This window comes from Dermacentor albipictus, chromosome 4 (genome assembly GCF_038994185.2).
Source record: "Dermacentor albipictus isolate Rhodes 1998 colony chromosome 4, USDA_Dalb.pri_finalv2, whole genome shotgun sequence".
NCBI classification, from domain to species: domain Eukaryota; kingdom Metazoa; phylum Arthropoda; class Arachnida; order Ixodida; family Ixodidae; genus Dermacentor; species Dermacentor albipictus.
Window position 1 is genome coordinate 118,666,100 of NC_091824.1, and position 17,254 is coordinate 118,683,353.

A 17,254-nucleotide genomic window follows, 5' to 3' on the forward strand; every position below is an offset into this window, starting at 1 on the left:
GTGCTGTAAACCTAAAACAGATGGCAGAAACTCTCTGAGTAGTCCTCATGAGTAGTCCAATCATGAATAGGTTTCTCTGTTCATTTCTGAACAGAGAAACCAAGGGGATGAGCAAGCCACATATTAACACAGGAAGCTCAAAAAGGGGCAGGAGGTGGGGGGGTGGGGATAAAGGCGATAGCCTGCACGCTCACAAGACATTCATTACATTATTTAACATTTTCATCCTAATAATGCATTGTTACTTCCTATTAGCACCAAAGCTTGTGGGTTTGGGTGCTTTAAGTCCACCTTAATTAGCCGTCTTAATTAATGTCACCTTAGTTAACATCAAAGTTCACAGATTCGACTTCCACCAAAGATCATGGCTCGAATGCCTGAATTCACTCGATCTTGATCAACTGTCTCTTAATTTACTTCGCCGTAATGGTCGTGGATCTGAGTCCCACCAAAGGTTGACGGTTCGACATTCAATTTTGGTGCCGTTGAATTTTAGTGCCATAACGCCAGAGGGTCAATGTCTAGTAACATCAGATGGTCACATTTTCGTCCCAGGAGCAATCTAAGGCTTTTAACTTAATATACTAGTCTGTTTTATTATTAGCTTCTAAATACTACCCTAGAAAATGACATGGTCATCTAACTTAACAGATATGACGCAGATCTCCGAATGTGGCCTCTCAGATTTTTGGCACACTGCATGCGCCACCCAACCTTGGTCATACTTGCATGTTCATGGCATCTTGGAGACCACACCCAAGAGCCATCCACAACTGATCTCAACATCCGCGGCTTGTGTCATTTCTGGAAATTTAAGCGGTACTAGCTAGCAGACTTTCTTTTTAGTTTCGGTACCAAAAACATCTGTTCTTGCTTTTTGCGAGTTTTTCATGATGTACCACTGTACCACCAGCTGGCCAAGGAGAAGTGCAACTGGAAGTTAGGAAGCAGCACACTTGGTAGAATGTGGTAGGCAGAATGCATGCAGCATGCATGAACCATCAGGCACTCACGGGCCACAGGCACGAACGAGTTTAGTCGACACATGTCTGGAAGGCTCCGACAGGGATCTTCGAGCCATGGGCTATCCTCTGAACTACTTCTGCACACCGGTTACAGCCTGCACAGGTTTCCCTTGGCTGGCGTCCACAGCTCGAGCAACAACCTGATCAACAGAGCAAAAATAGCAGTGTGTGTATGCATCCCTGCTAAGTTCATCCACAGATGAAAGTATCTGTGGCTAGGCACACACTGGACACAGCTGAACTTGAAAAACTGTAGAGCCACTGTTTTGAGAGATAGGTGAGCCATAAAGGCAAACTGCAATGAAATTTTCAAATGCATAAAAAGTTTAGACTCAGATACTGTAGATACAGTGCAGCTTCTGTGCAAAATGTGACGTTTTAAATGTATGTAAAGTAGACATTTTCGATACAGAAGCTTAAAATAGAAAGAAGAAAGAAAAACTACATTATTCCTTGCTGCAAATGACTCATGGCCAAAAAAAATTAAATTACGGGGTTTTACGTGCCAAAACCACTTTCTGATTATGAGGCACACCGTAGTGGAGGACTCCGGAAATTTCGACCACCTAGGTTTCTTTAATGTGCGCCTAAATCTAAGTACATGGGTGTTTTCGCATTTCGCCCCCATCAAAATGCGGCCACCGTGGCCGGGATTCGATCCCGCAACCTCGTGCTCAGCAACCCAACACCATAGCCACTGAGCAACCAGGGCGGGTGACGCATGGCCAAGAATGACCTCCGTGGTTAGGCAGCGCCTACAGCGAGCTGGAGATCTCTAAGGTAACATGTTAGGATTTGTGTCACATCTGCAAGCCATCACATGCACACATCATTTGCTTAGGTGCTATTGAAAGGCTGTTAATAAGCAAATTGGACAAGTACCACCCCTGTAGCATTGCCAATATTGCTTCGTGTATACTTGTACTCATTTATAACCAGTTAAGTCAAAGTAAAATATTGTTGCAGCAAGCCTTTAACTTCTATGTTTCAGCATGCATTGTTCTAATTTTACAGTGTCTGCTGTCAAGAGCGCACCCATACTCATTGATGTCTATTCTCCAGATAAACCATCTATTTTTTCGTCTTACTGAAAGTATCTAGCGAAATTGACTAGTCCCTGTGGATTTATGCAACTCTTACTAAGCACATACCAAGAACAATGTCAGCTAGTGTTCCACCAAGAATCCCTGTCTCCAGATTTTCACAATCCCCACGATTTCCACCAGACTGAAAGGAGTCACTTTAGCTATGTCTGCACAATGACAACAAGATGACAATGATGGCCCCAAGCAAAATTGGCCAAATCCCGAGCATAGGGTGATGCTCGGCAGATCACTGAGAACCGATCATGTCGACATAGAGAGTTTGGGCCATAAAAAGGCTAACCTACATTGCTGACCTCATTGGTGCTGGCTAAGCCATGGATGCTGGCTCGGATGCATAGGGCTGCATAATGCTGAGCATAAAAGTTTGGCTGGCCAGAAACGTCGGCTTCACACTGGCCTGACGTACACTGCTAGCTGATCATTTAGGATGCCCTTGCCAGCCGGCACCAACTTTTTTCCTGCTGTTACTGTTTCAATATATACATCAAAGTGTGTGGCAAAGTTGCCATGGTGCCATAGTTATTTTCTTGCTACAATGCGAATATATGCAATGCTCGAGGGATGTAATTAGGACACGAACTCATTTTGCTGACTTTGACTTCGTATACCTCAAAATTGGTGCTAGTTACAAAATTGGTTCCGATTGAATACACCCTGCATGTTGACAGGCTAGAATTCCACCATTACGTGTGCATTAAAACGGTTAATTAAAAAATAATTACCACGAATGTTTCATATAAATGCTTCTGCACTCGCAACTTATCCAGAATGCAATGACTGGAAGTTGAGGCAACCCAGTTGATGAAGCATGCCCTGAAGTGGTTAATCAATGGTATAATTAGCATATTTTTTAAGATTAAGTGCTTCTGCAGTGGCAATTTATTCATAATGTCCACAAGTTAAGGTAATCCAGTTGAAGAAGCAGAATATGCTGGTACTTGTGGCAGGATAGTTAAATATAGTAGAAGAAGGAAAAGCAAGTGGTATATGTGACAAAAAAAATGAAAAAGTGAAAAACGAATTGTGAATACTGGTGAAAGAACACTCGCCGCAGACAAGCCACACTGCTACCATCATGGGGAAGTCATCGGCACGTGTGTGTGGGCTGAACGTGGCCAGGATTATTTAACCGCCGGTCATGACACTGGCCCAGTGGTCGCCAGATGGGCTGGCTATTTGGAAAAACCAAGCTCTGCGTGATCAAGATGGCCGAGCTCATTTTTTCACTTGGGGCATTGCCTTGATAATGTCATTACGACAATGACATGAAAACAAGGCAATGGGAATGACAAAAGCTGCCCGATGACAACAATGCTATAAGAGCATAAGAATGATATGATAACAAAATTTTCTCTTTTTATACTCTCATAACAATCAATGCAAAGCCTTCACTACAGCACCGCATGCCAAGGAAACAGCTGAAATCTGAAACCAAATGAATGAAACCCATCCTCCCTCTCAAGAAAGCTCCGCTCCCAGCCAGAGCTGTAGTTGTAAGTTGTAAGCACTCCCAGATGGCATTTTCCAGTATATATATATGAAAAAAAATTTGCAAAGGAGCCTGGCGAGGAGCCTTTTAAAGAAAGTTACATTTAGAAAAAAAAATTATACAGTGTAGGAACCAAGTAGGTATTGCAGAGACTGGTCTAAGTCTCTTAAAATGTGGTTAAATGCTAAACTGCCAACAATAACCTTGTTTATCTTTTTGCAGCAGTTGCGCCTTAAATTATGTGACTGTGGGTTCACATAGCAGAAACACAATGGCATAGTGGCACAATTTCACATATGAACCTCTGCATGATTGAGAAAATATGTATATGACACTGCAAGGTTAGTGACAGCCTAACCAGAAGCAAAATGATTGTAACAGACAGTAAATCGGGACAAACCAGAAAACACCACAGGTTAACTTCAGGAACACTTGCACACATTTTCGTGTGCACACATGCAATATAACACTCAATGCAAATAGCTATAAAATCTGCAAGTAAACAAATGTGCAAGCATAAAACAACACTTATAGAAAGCTCTATCGCCACCCTACAGCAACACGATTTTGTCACACTAAGCTAGGCACAGCAATGTTAACCAACAGAAACACATGCATGTACCAGAATGTTTCTCAAGTACTGGAGCAGAAACACATGAATGCACGTGAGCATAATGTTAAGTGTGAAGGTGTGCATCAGCTTGGAAAAAGGGTACATGATGCTTTTCTCAGAAGCAGCATCTGTAACCGCAACTGCTTCTACTGAACATGTATCATTGAACATCAGATTAATTAAGACCGTGAGGATAAGCAGCAGAGAATAACACCAATAAAACAAGTTTAATTATCTACAAGAACATTTACCTGATAAATTGTGGCTGAGCAAGTGTTGAATGAGTGCTTGTTATATAAGTTACAGCTGACAAAATAGACTTGTAAGTGGCGTCAGCTTACCTCTCCAAAGTCAGGAAAGGCACCCTTTTGGAGCTTAGAGAATACCTGGACCCCATTGATTTCCACTTCGAAGGATGCTGCAAGAGAGGATAAGAAATCGGCACAGTCTAACAATATAGCAGAACTCAAATGGCTCCATGCACCAGCAAAAAAAGTGCTGTCTCAAAGGCAAGGTCAATAACAATCATGTTTACCCCCTTCAGGCACCAATTAATTTTGTCCACTAAAAATTCAATTTCATCATATTTCTATTATCTTCAGAATCATGAAAAGCGTACAGCTGCCGAATGGATTAAAAGCTTACATTTCTTTAGTGAGTTTTGTCAAGTTTGCAGAATGTGCACTCTTTGTGAGAACTCTCTACAGGAACATCAACTATATCATGCCTGGCGTACATAGAAAGCACCGATCCAGTTATTTGAAAAGTCTGACTAATGTAAAATATTGTGCAGAACAACAAAAGCATACTCACTACATGACGACATACTGACAATAAGAGCAAACACCCAGCTACTCTACCAACTTGTTTTACAATAATGTTTCACAGACATTACTCAAACTTGCAGCACACTTCTGATCAGAAATGACTTGAGATATATGCAGCATGCTTTAAATGTTATTTTCACCAGCATATCAGCTCTTCTTGGCTTGCACAATTGTGTACACAACACCTGATGGTCATGGGGTAATACAAACTGCCAGAACAAGAACAACTACATGTAGTATATACAAGTAGAAAATGTAGATATCACATTTAAAGGAACTGACAACCACCCAGAATGTGTCATGAAGTTTTGATGGAAATGAAGAGATCATGATATATAGCGATATAATCGAGCATGCTGTTCATGTTCATGATGTTCATGGTTTAAGTAGTAATTATAATTTTAAATTGGCACGGAATGTCACAAAAGACACTATGCCATGCTGATGAACACCGTCTGCCTGCACAAGCAAGGGAAAAAGGGCAGGGGAGCGAGCTAACATGATCAAGTGTGCGCGAGAGTGGAGAGGGGGTAGGCAGGCTGACGCACATTTCCTTTTCTAGCACAGTCATGACTGAGCAGATACGCAGCCCGCGCACCCTTTTTTAGAGGTAACCAACCCCTTTCGTGCATGAAAAATCCATCAGCAATTACTTATTTTGCATAAAATGTCGTATACAATATAGCAATATAGCAAAATTAAAATTTCGATGAACGAAGCAAATTGCAGAATTTACTGAGTTCATTATGTCGAGGTTTAACTGTGCATAGGCGTTTGTGCTTTATTTATGCACTTTATTATGTAAAAACAAGTTCAGGCTAAGAAGCAGTACTGCCATGGTAAGCCATGGCATCCCTCGCACAAGAGTGCTTTCGTATGCATGCAAGTTTGTCAGTGAATACCTACAGTTCCCTAGTCTTCCTATAAGATACAAAATACCACAAATGCTTGTGTAGAAATTTTGTCACTTTCACCTATCACCGATTCTTTCCAGCATGTTCCCAGTGTAAGATCATTAACATCATTGCAACTGTAGTTAGAAAAATCTGATAAATTTTCCACCATGTTTTCCACGTCACGATTATCGGATTTCACACTCTGACTGGTAAGCTTCAAGGAAAAAAAAAGGACGAGCAAAGATAAATTTGTCATCAGTTCTTTAATAAATATTGACTCTAGAAAGAATGTTTACGTGTAATCTCTTTGCAGACAAGCAAAATACAAAAATAAAATTTATTTACAATTTAGCCTTTCCTGAATGCAAAGTAAAATCTTTGACAATAACAAGCCTACATGCTGAACTAGCACCCTGTCTACGTTTCACTTTCATTTGCCTTCAGTTCTTCAAACGTGCTGCTTGTGCAGTCCAAACAGTATACACAATAACAAAAACGCAAGCAAGCTTAAATATGTGCTAATATCCTGGACTATGTGATAATATCCTGCAATATGTTCTAAAGTAATGACGCAGGTTACTGATTATGTTCTTACTGCGTCCACCTGAGCCTGCTTTTGTTGCTAGCATTAGAGTGAAAAATGCTAGCTAGCAATGGTACTTTGCATACAACGTTTAGCCCCTTGCAAACATGTGTGCACTGTGTATACAAATGCCATGACAAGCGAACATAACAAGAAGATTCCATATAACCATGGCCACATGAACAAAAAAGTGCCACAGATTATATATAGACAAAATTTCAAGAAATGTAAGCACAGTGCGAAGTGAGGGAATGTTATACACACATATTGCCTTCAAGTGCTGCATAATGGAAGTGTGTTTCATTATTACCATGAAGCCGCACCCAAAGACAAGAGAGAGGAATATAGGAAGGCAGGGATGTTAAGCAGTCAAGGCAGTCAAGGGTCTGGTTGGCTACCCTTTGCTGGGGGAAGGGTGAAGGGGTAGAGAGAGAAGGAAGAGAGAGAAGGAAGAGAGAAGGGGTAGATACATGTGCGGACAGCACTTTAGTTAAAGCCGCTCTAGCAAACCAGACATACTGAGAAAGCACGATAGCGCCTTCACTGCCTTCTGAGCTGATGATCGGTGGGGATGGTGCTCTAGTAATGTCTGTTCACTCAGAGGACGATCATGTCCTCAGATATTTTACTATCATAGTCAAGTGTTCATGTTGAGGCCAAGCAGCAAAATGTGACAGAGCACATAATGCTGCTATAGCTGAACGGCATGCCATATTCTAGAACTGTGAGATATGTTCACAAGCACAGTATGACATGTCATAAACAGCAGAAGCAGACACAAGTGTTATTTGCAATATCCATTTGTACTCTATATTCTATCCAACAGCACTGGAAAACATGCCTTGCTGTTTAAGCAGCCACATAATGCGTCACCTAAGCTGTGTTATGTAATGCTTTATACATAAGAAACAAATAGTGTCATTAAACCTACATTATAGGTCAACATAGCAATCTCAAATATCAGATTACCCACCTAAAAATCTGCCGATGTTTGTTCTATGCTAAGAGATGATTTAGTTCCAAAGTAAATTGTTACTAAAGGAGTCACAATTCTAACAGCTTGAACGGGACACACAAACACACACAAAAACCTGGACACAGTAATTAACACATGAAAGTTTGCCAACTATCGCATTAACTTTGGAGGACAAAAGAAAACTAACCATAAAACAGCATATTTAGAACACAACATTAAAACATTAATGCACCTAGGCATGTACTGTTAGCAAAGCTTATCAAGTTGTATTTTCAGTCAGCACTTTTTTTCATCTGCCATGGATTCGAGCACTATTTAAGCAGGTGATAGTTGGCCACGAACTTCATTCTGTTGCACACCGACGACATATCAGTAAACCCCCATGGAAAGGTACCAGAGCATGCCTGGAATTGAAGATTTCCACAACATGGTGTCGTCAAAAACCACTGATGCTAATAACAGAGTGCCACATTCTCACACATAGCTCTGATGCAACTGTGCAAGAAGCTATAGTATCAGTGAGTAGTTCCAGAGAATAATACAACAGCCAAACTGCCTTTTCTTTCATGCTGAACTGCAACTTAATTACCCTCTTTATTATCAGTGCTTGGCTGGAATTTCCGAATTATGAATTGGACATGTCATATTATGAGAGCTGGCACTGTTATTTTCACAGTAACAGTGCTGATCTTGTTCATTTGTTCACGTCATATTCTAAGTTACGTGCCTTCATCTTTATATGTAATTCAATTCCAACAAGTTCTGTTCTATACACCACTTTATCTATCTTTATCTACTGCTGTATCAATTTATATAACTTTATCACTTTAGCTTGAAACTTGTGATGCCTGCAGCAAAACATACCCGTCAGCTGTTCTAGACAGACAAGGACATGAAACACTTGGAATCTCTAGGTTAATCGAAAAGGTGGTTGATCCCTCGAAGTCCTGCAGATTTTCCAAAAAAAATTCCTAGACTCAGGTGCTACTGTCAATGGGAGCTGCAAGTATGAAGGTTCAGCCAGCACAGGATTGATGAGTAGCACACATTGATCTGCCTAAATTACGTCCTTTTGACTTCAAACAGCCTTGTGACTCTGTAAACTGATTATTTTCCACAAGATGTTACATTATAAACGCAACCACTTGTAGTAATTATGCATGTACACAGAAACTTGTTGCCTTCATGCACTTAGAGACGAACGTTATCTTGGAGATTTAAAACGAGAAGCCATAATGAACAACGCCACAAGAATGAGGATTAGGCAAATCCATCCACTAACCACCATCCCCATGGTAGCTGAACAATCGCAATGCCAGATTCTCCCTAGTAATCTTTGTAGGAAGCTGTGCACACTCCTATAAACAGGCCACTTCATATGAAGCAAGCTCACTTCACTGTCGCAATGGTAGACAGAATCCACTTACTTTTGCGTCCTACGGTGCCAGTCACAGTGGCATTTGGCAGCTTCGCAAGGATCTGCTTCTTCAGTTCCTCGAAGCGAGGGCTGTATCCTCATCCCCCACTGAGAAAATGAAATAAAAATAAACAGAGAAATGTCATTACAAACAACAGAGAACCATGTATTCATGAAACATCAGACTAAGCATGAGGCGGTGAGCAACGTGGCAAGTTTTCGAACAGGGGTGCTCGTTTTGAAACAGCAGGAGGCACGTAGTTCACTTGGCGAACATTTGCAGGATTGACAGCTTTGTAAGAAGTTGGTCTGTGATGCACTTACAAGGCAATGCCACTTGTACTTCCAACTGCAAAAGTTGCGTCCCATCATACATATATGAATGCACCTACTAAGTGAACAACAATGATGGCTCAGTGGCATGGCATTAGCCTGCAGAGCACGAGGTTACAGGTTTTATTCCCAGCCTCGGCAGCCGCATTCTCTTGGGGACTGAATCTCAAGGTAACGAAATTAAATGATGATGGAGAATTGCCAGATGTCGTTTACCGAGCCAACAGCAGCCATCTTATCAAGCTATACCCAAGAAGTAGTCAAAAGGAGAGCAGTTGCAAACTTTTCCACCATTATTACGTTAAGTTCTGGCAGTAATTCCAAATGTACGTTAATAATGCAAGTACATATTGTCGTGAAATGAGACAGCATGCCTAGAAGGAGGAAAGTTGCACATGAGGCCTGTAAATATATACTAAGAGGTGAATGAGCACATTTATTGAGTGAAAAACAAGGCATGCATGGTTATTATGGGCATCCATAAATGTAAGAAATTTGCCCATATATAATGCTTTTGCTAAACTTGTGCAGCAATATATAACAATATATATTAAATGTGCCGATCTCGCAGGTCACAGAATGAAAAGCAAACAATGAAATCTATTGTGAGCTGTATGTGCCTGGGTATATTTACATAGATTATGACAAGGCATGCTCAGTGTTATTTTGGAAACCTTGTTGCTAGGTTTGACGACTTTTTGGTCTGTCCAGCGATTAATGTTTACTTTAGTACATGTACCAAGCGACTTCTTTTGGGGCAACATGACAGTAATATTTGCAACATTTCAGTGACTTCGAAGTTAGGAAAATTGCCGAAAAGATTACTTTATAGAACATACTTTATTATTCAAAAGCTATAAAAAGGCAGCTGAAATTGTATGCACGGCACGTGGCGTCGATGACCATGATTTCATAGGGGGTCTGTACTTGAGGAGGCCATACACTGTGGCTGATTGCACTGTGGCAAACAGGCTTGAAATTATACTAGGAAAATACATGTTTTTGCAATCTCTGGGAAAACCATTAGAATATGTCTTAATGTTACAGGTGCTGCAGTTTCACTAAGTATGCTCAATTGGTGGATATAAGCAAGAGTAGCAGCAAATTAAATATGAAGACTTCTTATGAATAAATTGAATATGAATATGAATAAATTCATACTATGGTGAGATTCCAGTGCAGGCATCCTGTCGGACAGAGAAGCAGGCACTAAGATTAACAATATTTTGTGACCAGTGCAGAATACAAAAGTTAATACAATGCCTTATTCTATATTAAATGAAATCAGCCTTACAAACTCTGTAGCGTTTACACCTGTGACATCGGAGGAAGTCATGCAATTAATATACCAGATCAAAAATAATGTAGTGTATTGAAGTCATTGTAGCGCAAAGGGACATGGACAATGAAGGGGACAGGACACCATGGGCGCTAACTCACAAGTGGTTTATTGGGTCGAACCAAGAAAAATTAGAAATCATAAATACGAAATCGTATAGACAATTTCCTGTTTTTCTGGGGTCGACCCAATAAACCAAATGTGAGTTAGCGCCCGTGGTCACCTGTCCTCTTCGTTGTCCATGTTCAATTATGCTACCATGGCTTCAATGCTTATTAACAAATTTGCCCAAGAAGTTTTATTAATAAAGTAGTGGCTGGTTTCGACAAGGTTAAGACAACTACTCTAAAATACATAGCCAATATTATAGCCCCAATCATCGTTTAAATATTTAATAGAATGTTTGAACCTGGTGTTTTCTCAGACCGCTCAAAATAGTGAGTGTATGCTGTGTTTTTCAAAGGAGGTGATAAATGACAATTCGCTTACTAAAAACCAATCTCCTTCCTTCCACTTTTATCGAACGCATTTCAGAATGCAATAAACGCTCAGTTGTACAGATTCTTTATCAAGTGTAGAATGTGATCAGTGAGGTGTAGTATGGCTTCCACAAAAATATGTAGTGAAGCAGCCCTCTTGAATATTACACATGAACTAATCAAAAACATTGAACATAGCCTCTGCAAACTGGGTTTGTTTATAGATTCTAGGATGGAATTTGATTCGGTTTGTCATGAAGTCTTCATGTACAAACATAGCAAGTATGGTGTATGTGGAGCTGATGAAAGCTAATGAAAGACTACCTAACGAACTGCTATCAATACATTAGCATTAGCATAAATAACAGTGCATCGGCTTATGCAACTATAACCAGAGGAGTACTGCAGAGATTAATACTCAGCCCTCTGCTTGTTCATAATTTGCATAAATAATCTCTGTGACATATAATATTTTCCCAAGCTAATAATATATGCAGATGACACTAATATTTTTTTCAGCGATACATTCATTCGGGAACTTGAGCGCCAGGTGAATAATTACCTAAACAAGCTGGCAGTTTGGCTTCATTCAAGTAAATTACAACGAAATGTTAGTAAAACAAAATACACAATATTTGCTCCAATGAATAAGCCACGTAAATACAAAACAACTATTTTGTGAGGGCTGACAGAGCAGGTAAAAAGCCAGAAGTTCTTAGGAGTTTCTTTACTGAAGGCCTGATGTGTAATGCACATGTAAAGAAACTAACAACAGAACTTGGTAGGATTGTTGGGTGCTTATACAAAGTCATTCCAGTCATACCAATATGGTTAGAAAATGCATTATATTATGCTCTGTTCTATTCTAGAGTAACATACTGTATTTTGGCGTGGGGTACGACCACACAAACTAATTATCAAAAACTACTAATTCTGCAGGAAAAAGTTCTACAAGTATTCGGACAATATCATGGCCTTATCAGGGACTTCAATACTAACCTCTTTTTGAAGAATATTCAATGCTAAAACTAACACAACTGTATTATTTCAAGCTTTTACAGTGGGCTATGCAAAACAAGCATGGATGTCTGCAGACTACTTCAGCAGGTACGAAGTGCAACATGTCAGCACTAATGCAAAAAAAAAAGAACTACCACTGAGGACAAATTATGGTAAGCAACCCATAGAATACCAAGTACCAACATTGCTAAATAGCTTACATCATAAATTCTGATCATAAACATTCTGGTACCATGGTCAATTCCATCCTGACAGGTCACGATAATGAAGGAATAACAGCAGCATCAAAAAGCACACACAAAAGAAAGCAACACTGACAGACATGGACAATTGCTGCTTTACGGGTTAACTCAGAAAGAAGGGCGCACTGTAGAAGAAATATACTTCACTAAAACAAGTTCTTGGGTGTGTTGGTCACTTATTGCAGGCATAACAGTGGCACCAACGATATTCAGTTTGCATAAATAATGAAGTGTCTGAATTGTGTTTGTCTTGTCACACTTTGTCATTTTGCACTGTTTAATACAAATGTGTTTGCTTCATTTCACATTATGTGCAAGTCTGTATTAACTTAATTGTGTCAATGTTGATAATGTACCATGACTAATGCCACAGCTAGTTGTCTCATTTTTTTTTCTCTCTCTCTTTTTTCTTCTGCTGAAGGATAACTTTTTCTTGAAGTGATTGCAGGTGCAACATTGTGTTATGTTCATTGGCCTGCGTGCAGAACTGTAACAGGAGCATAGGCCTTTTGTCAGACTATGTAGCCTTTAGCCTCTGCTCCCGTTACTGTAAGCAGGCAGGACAAATAAACTTTAAACACATTGGAAGTGTCAAATAAAACGGATTTGCCTTCGAACAAGATTACTTCAAGTTTGTATATAAACACATCTACCATAGTCGCAAAGTTGAACAAGTAATGAATTTAATTCAATTACAGTATGAGGTACACCGTGGTGAGGGAATCCATGGAATATTCTTTACCATCTTGGGTTCCTTATAGTTAACGTGCACCAAGTACACAAGGCGTTTCACCCCCATCGAAATGTGACCAATGCGACCGCCGCGGCTGGGATCGAACATGCAACAATTAAAAAAATAATTAACCGTTATGCTACACTTTCAGACAAAATTTTTGCTGAAAAATAGTCCGCAAGTACATAATTAACAAAAATTTGTGATTAGAATGGATGGACACCTTTTTGCCACACAACAATAATCGTCATTTATCTTGTCCGCATTTCCTTTCTTTAACGCGGCGAGTCCGGTACTTTCCAGTAACCAACGGCATGCGCGTTATCAACATGACATAGCATTCCCGACAGGAAAGTAGCGGGCGCGGCATTTTCAAGGAAACGCAAACAAGGCAGATGATGATTATCGTTGCGTGACAGAGATACACCCCAAAGGGTGTAACTTTACCTAAGAGTGTACTTGCCAACTACACTCTTAAGACGGTTGCACCGTTTGGGTTGTATATTTGTCCCACAACAATAATCGTCATCTGCCTTGCTTGCGTTTCCTTTCCTGAAAACTCGGCGCTCGCTACTTTCCTGTCGAGAATACTGCGTCACACTGATAACGCGCATGCCGTTCGTGACTGGGAAGTACCGGGCAAGAAAGGAAACGCGGGCAGCACGGATGACGATTATCGTTGTGGGACAAGATACGCCCCAAAAGGTGTAAATGTTTCTAAGAGTGTACACTCTTAAGCAAAACTACACCCTTTTGCCACACAACGATAATCGTCATCTGTCTTGTCCGCATTTCCTTACTTTAACGCGGCGAGCCCGGTACTTCATGCAGTAACGAACGGCGTGCGCGTTATCAGTGTGACATGCCATTCCCGACAGGAAATTAGCGGTTGCGGGGTTTGCAGGAAAGGAAACGCAAGCAAGGCAGATGACGATTAGTGCGGCAGGGATGCGCCCCAAAGGGTGTAAATTTGCCTAAGAGTGTACATTATCGCGAAAATTTTGTCCGTAAAAGTAAACACCTGTGCAAGCTTAATTCATCTGCATGCATAGCTCACCCCGCAATTTTTTAATTCAAATTAATATAATAGTTTAACTTTGAGAACGTACCATATGCAAGCTCGAATACAGACAGATATGACAGATGACGATTATTGTTGTGGCAAAAGGGTGTAATTTTGCTTAAGGTAAAGTGCGTTCCAAACGCGAAGGCTAGCCAGTTTTTTCACTTGCGTACTCTACCCCTCTTTTCTTTTCCTGCATGTACTACGTACGCGAATCAGCTGAGCGAAACTATCATGTAGTTACTCAGGGCGTCGCAGAACTTACCAATGCTCAACGACTACTTTAACTGGCTTCGCTCCAGCCATGGATCCTCGCCGATCAGTTGCAACTGCTATGGAGAAAGCCTGCAAGAAAGAGAAGCGACTGGTTTCCAAATTGCATCTGTACACAAAACAGGCGTACCTAAAACGTCCGTCCGATCGGGCACGGTCGAACCATAGAATAAAGAAGTGGAACGCGAGAGGTGGAGCGCGCGCGATGGAACGAAGACCAACGCGAGAGCAGGTAGAGGATGATAATGATGATGAAGCAATATTACTGGGCCCGAAATAAATCGGTGGTGCACGCAGGCGCCAGACGGGGTGGTTCCCTAGTTAAGGGACCCATATGTTCCCTGAAGTTCCTGGCCCCTGTCCGTCAGTGCGAGGGTGCGAGGGATTGGGAGGTTGGTGGGAAGCTTGGGGAGGAGGGGGGGGTCTTGAGTTCTGTGCACTCTGCCGAGGCGGGCGGCAGGGTGCCCTTTTCTCTTCTGCAAAAAGGACAGAGCATATCGTATTCCACAGGGCACATGCGGTTCATCAGTACGGGATGCGCAAGCCTGCGCTCGACGCAGGATCGTTGTTGCCTGGTGAGTTTGGGGTGCTGTTCTGGCAGTCTGCACCTTTCCTCTCGGTACATCCGGGTAATGTCCCGAAACGTGGTAGCCGGGTGCGGTAGCTGTTCCGGCTCGTTCTCGGCCCGGATTGACATTTCTCGGGCATGGTAGTAGGCGATGGTGTTGCCTGTTACCTGCGAGTGAGCCCGGACCCACACGAGCTCTATACATATATCGAGGGGACCATATGGCAAAGCTGTGGCATCAACGTTATCCTCGAAAATTAATTCCGACCGACATAAACGATTAGGGCCCGGGGCAAATCAAAGGATATAAAGGGCACAAAGGACAACTTTATATCACAGCATACGTCGCTAAAATTTATATATCACACAACATATGTCACGCCTAACTGCAAGTATGGCATAAAATTTCATTAGCTGTTTCTCAACATCTGCATCTATTTTTCTGGTAACATCTTTCAGTTGTAATTGGGATTTTAAAGATATACTCAGTGCCGACATAACCACAGACAGTGGTCTCACTCGTACTCACTAGTACTCAATGTGCACTTTCATTGGCGCCTGTCCTGCCATCCCAGTTTAGAACCTGTCGAGGAAAGTGCAAGTGGTATCTTCTTACAACGTACCCTTTTTAGCGCGCATTAGCGAATGGGTAAGAAGTGCTACGATCCTCACTAGATCCATCCAATTCACACCAAAGCGAGAACGCGCGGTAGCGGTAGCTGTGGACGAAGGCGCGGAGGTGCATCCTCCTCTCCCTTTTCCTGGCATGTTGCTTTGCTTCCAAGGGCGACGAGTGTTTTGGCATCTGGCAACATTCGACGTTCATAGCTTATATTAACGTGCTCCAGGCATTCAATATGCATATGGAACAAGAGGGAGCCAGGACACGCAGGCACCACTTTACAGAAGTTTGGTGCGTCTCGCATACACGTGAATCCCCCCCCCCCCAAGACAGACAGACAGACAGACAACGAACTTTATTTAATCCTGAGGAGCTACTGTCAGGACCTCCTAACGGGAGGCCATTGTAGCCGCTGGCCGCGCCCACGTAAAGGACAGAACGCCGCGACGCTCCGCTCTTTCCTGGGCCCTCTGGATAGCCTGCGCTTGCTTTCGGAGTACCGTGCTTCTGATGGCCTCCTCCCATTCGGCTTCACTGGAGAGGAAGTCGTTAGGAAACGCGGGACATCGCCAGAGCATGTGAACCATTGAGCAAAAGGTTTCAGTGCAGTCGGGACAACTAGGGTCCACATCCGAGTACATCCTACTGAGGAATCCCCGTGACGGGAAAGATCCCGTCTGCAGCATTCTAAGTGTAGCTGACTGACCTCTACTGAGCTTCGGGTGAGGCAGAGGATAAATTCTCCGACCAAGTTGGTAATGTTTAGTGATTTCATTAAATGTGAGGAGTGGATCGTTCTGCTGAGGCCCTTCCTGAATAATAATTTTAAAGAAACATGGAGTTTATTGGGTTCTTTAAGTGGTACTCAATTAATTTTGCCCATCACTCTTAAAATGGTTGCACCCTTTGGGGTGTAAATTTGTCCCACAACAATAATCGTCATCTGCCTTGCTTGCGTTTCCTTTCCTGAAAACTCGGCGCTCGCTACTTTCCTGTCGAGAATGCTGCGTCACACTGATAACGCGCATGCCGTTCGTGACTGGGAAGTACCGGGCTCGCCGCGTTAGAGAAAGGAAACGCGGGCAAGACGGATGACAATTATTGTTGTGGGACAAGATAAGCCCCAAAGAGTGTAAATTTTTCTAAGAGTGATAGCTGTGCGTACAAAAATTGGTTGCAGTTTCAAGATTGGTTCTGGTGGGGCTCAGTATATGACACTGAATTGTGGAAGTCACTATGAGTAACCTGACCGTAAAACAAAATTAACAAAGTAGTTCATAACAACAGCATAAAAGAATTTATGTAATATGCGTGACCCCAAATAAATTGTGTTCGATGTGTTCAATGGGAAGAATCATTTAGCGTTTTCTGAATTAGTTAAAAAATCTGCCATAAATCATGACCTACTTCTCTTTAACCACGGCAGCAATTCAGTCACCCAAATTTTGCTTGCACCAGACAGATATATATATCGCAATAGTTAAATTGCGAAATAGAGAACGGGGGATATATGTCATTGAAGTGAGCAGCCATTTTGCATTTAATGCATGAGTATAATTAAGCTTTTTGAACTGATAGAGCTTTAATTATGTTGTACGACCCAGTTGTGCATCTACATATTTTTCTTTTCTCTGGCCCAATTGGTGGCCA

The 17,254-nt window shown here is 41.7% G+C and overlaps 1 protein-coding gene across 1 annotated transcript in view; it reads right to left on the reverse strand.

Moving 5' to 3' along the window:
* LOC135916009 (uncharacterized) overlaps positions 1–14,714 on the reverse strand; it is a 30,478-nt gene extending 15,764 nt beyond the window's left edge. The window contains exons 1-5 of the mRNA XM_065449208.2: positions 14,545–14,714; positions 14,407–14,486; positions 8,943–9,040; positions 4,575–4,651; positions 1,014–1,165 (exon numbers count right to left, since the gene is read on the reverse strand). Of these exons, the coding sequence (XP_065305280.2) occupies positions 1,014–1,081 (68 nt within the window). The 5' untranslated portion in view covers positions 1,082–1,165; positions 4,575–4,651; positions 8,943–9,040; positions 14,407–14,486; positions 14,545–14,714. The remainder of the gene's footprint in view (positions 1–1,013; positions 1,166–4,574; positions 4,652–8,942; positions 9,041–14,406; positions 14,487–14,544) is intronic.
* Between the last annotated feature and the right edge of the window lie 2,540 nt (positions 14,715–17,254).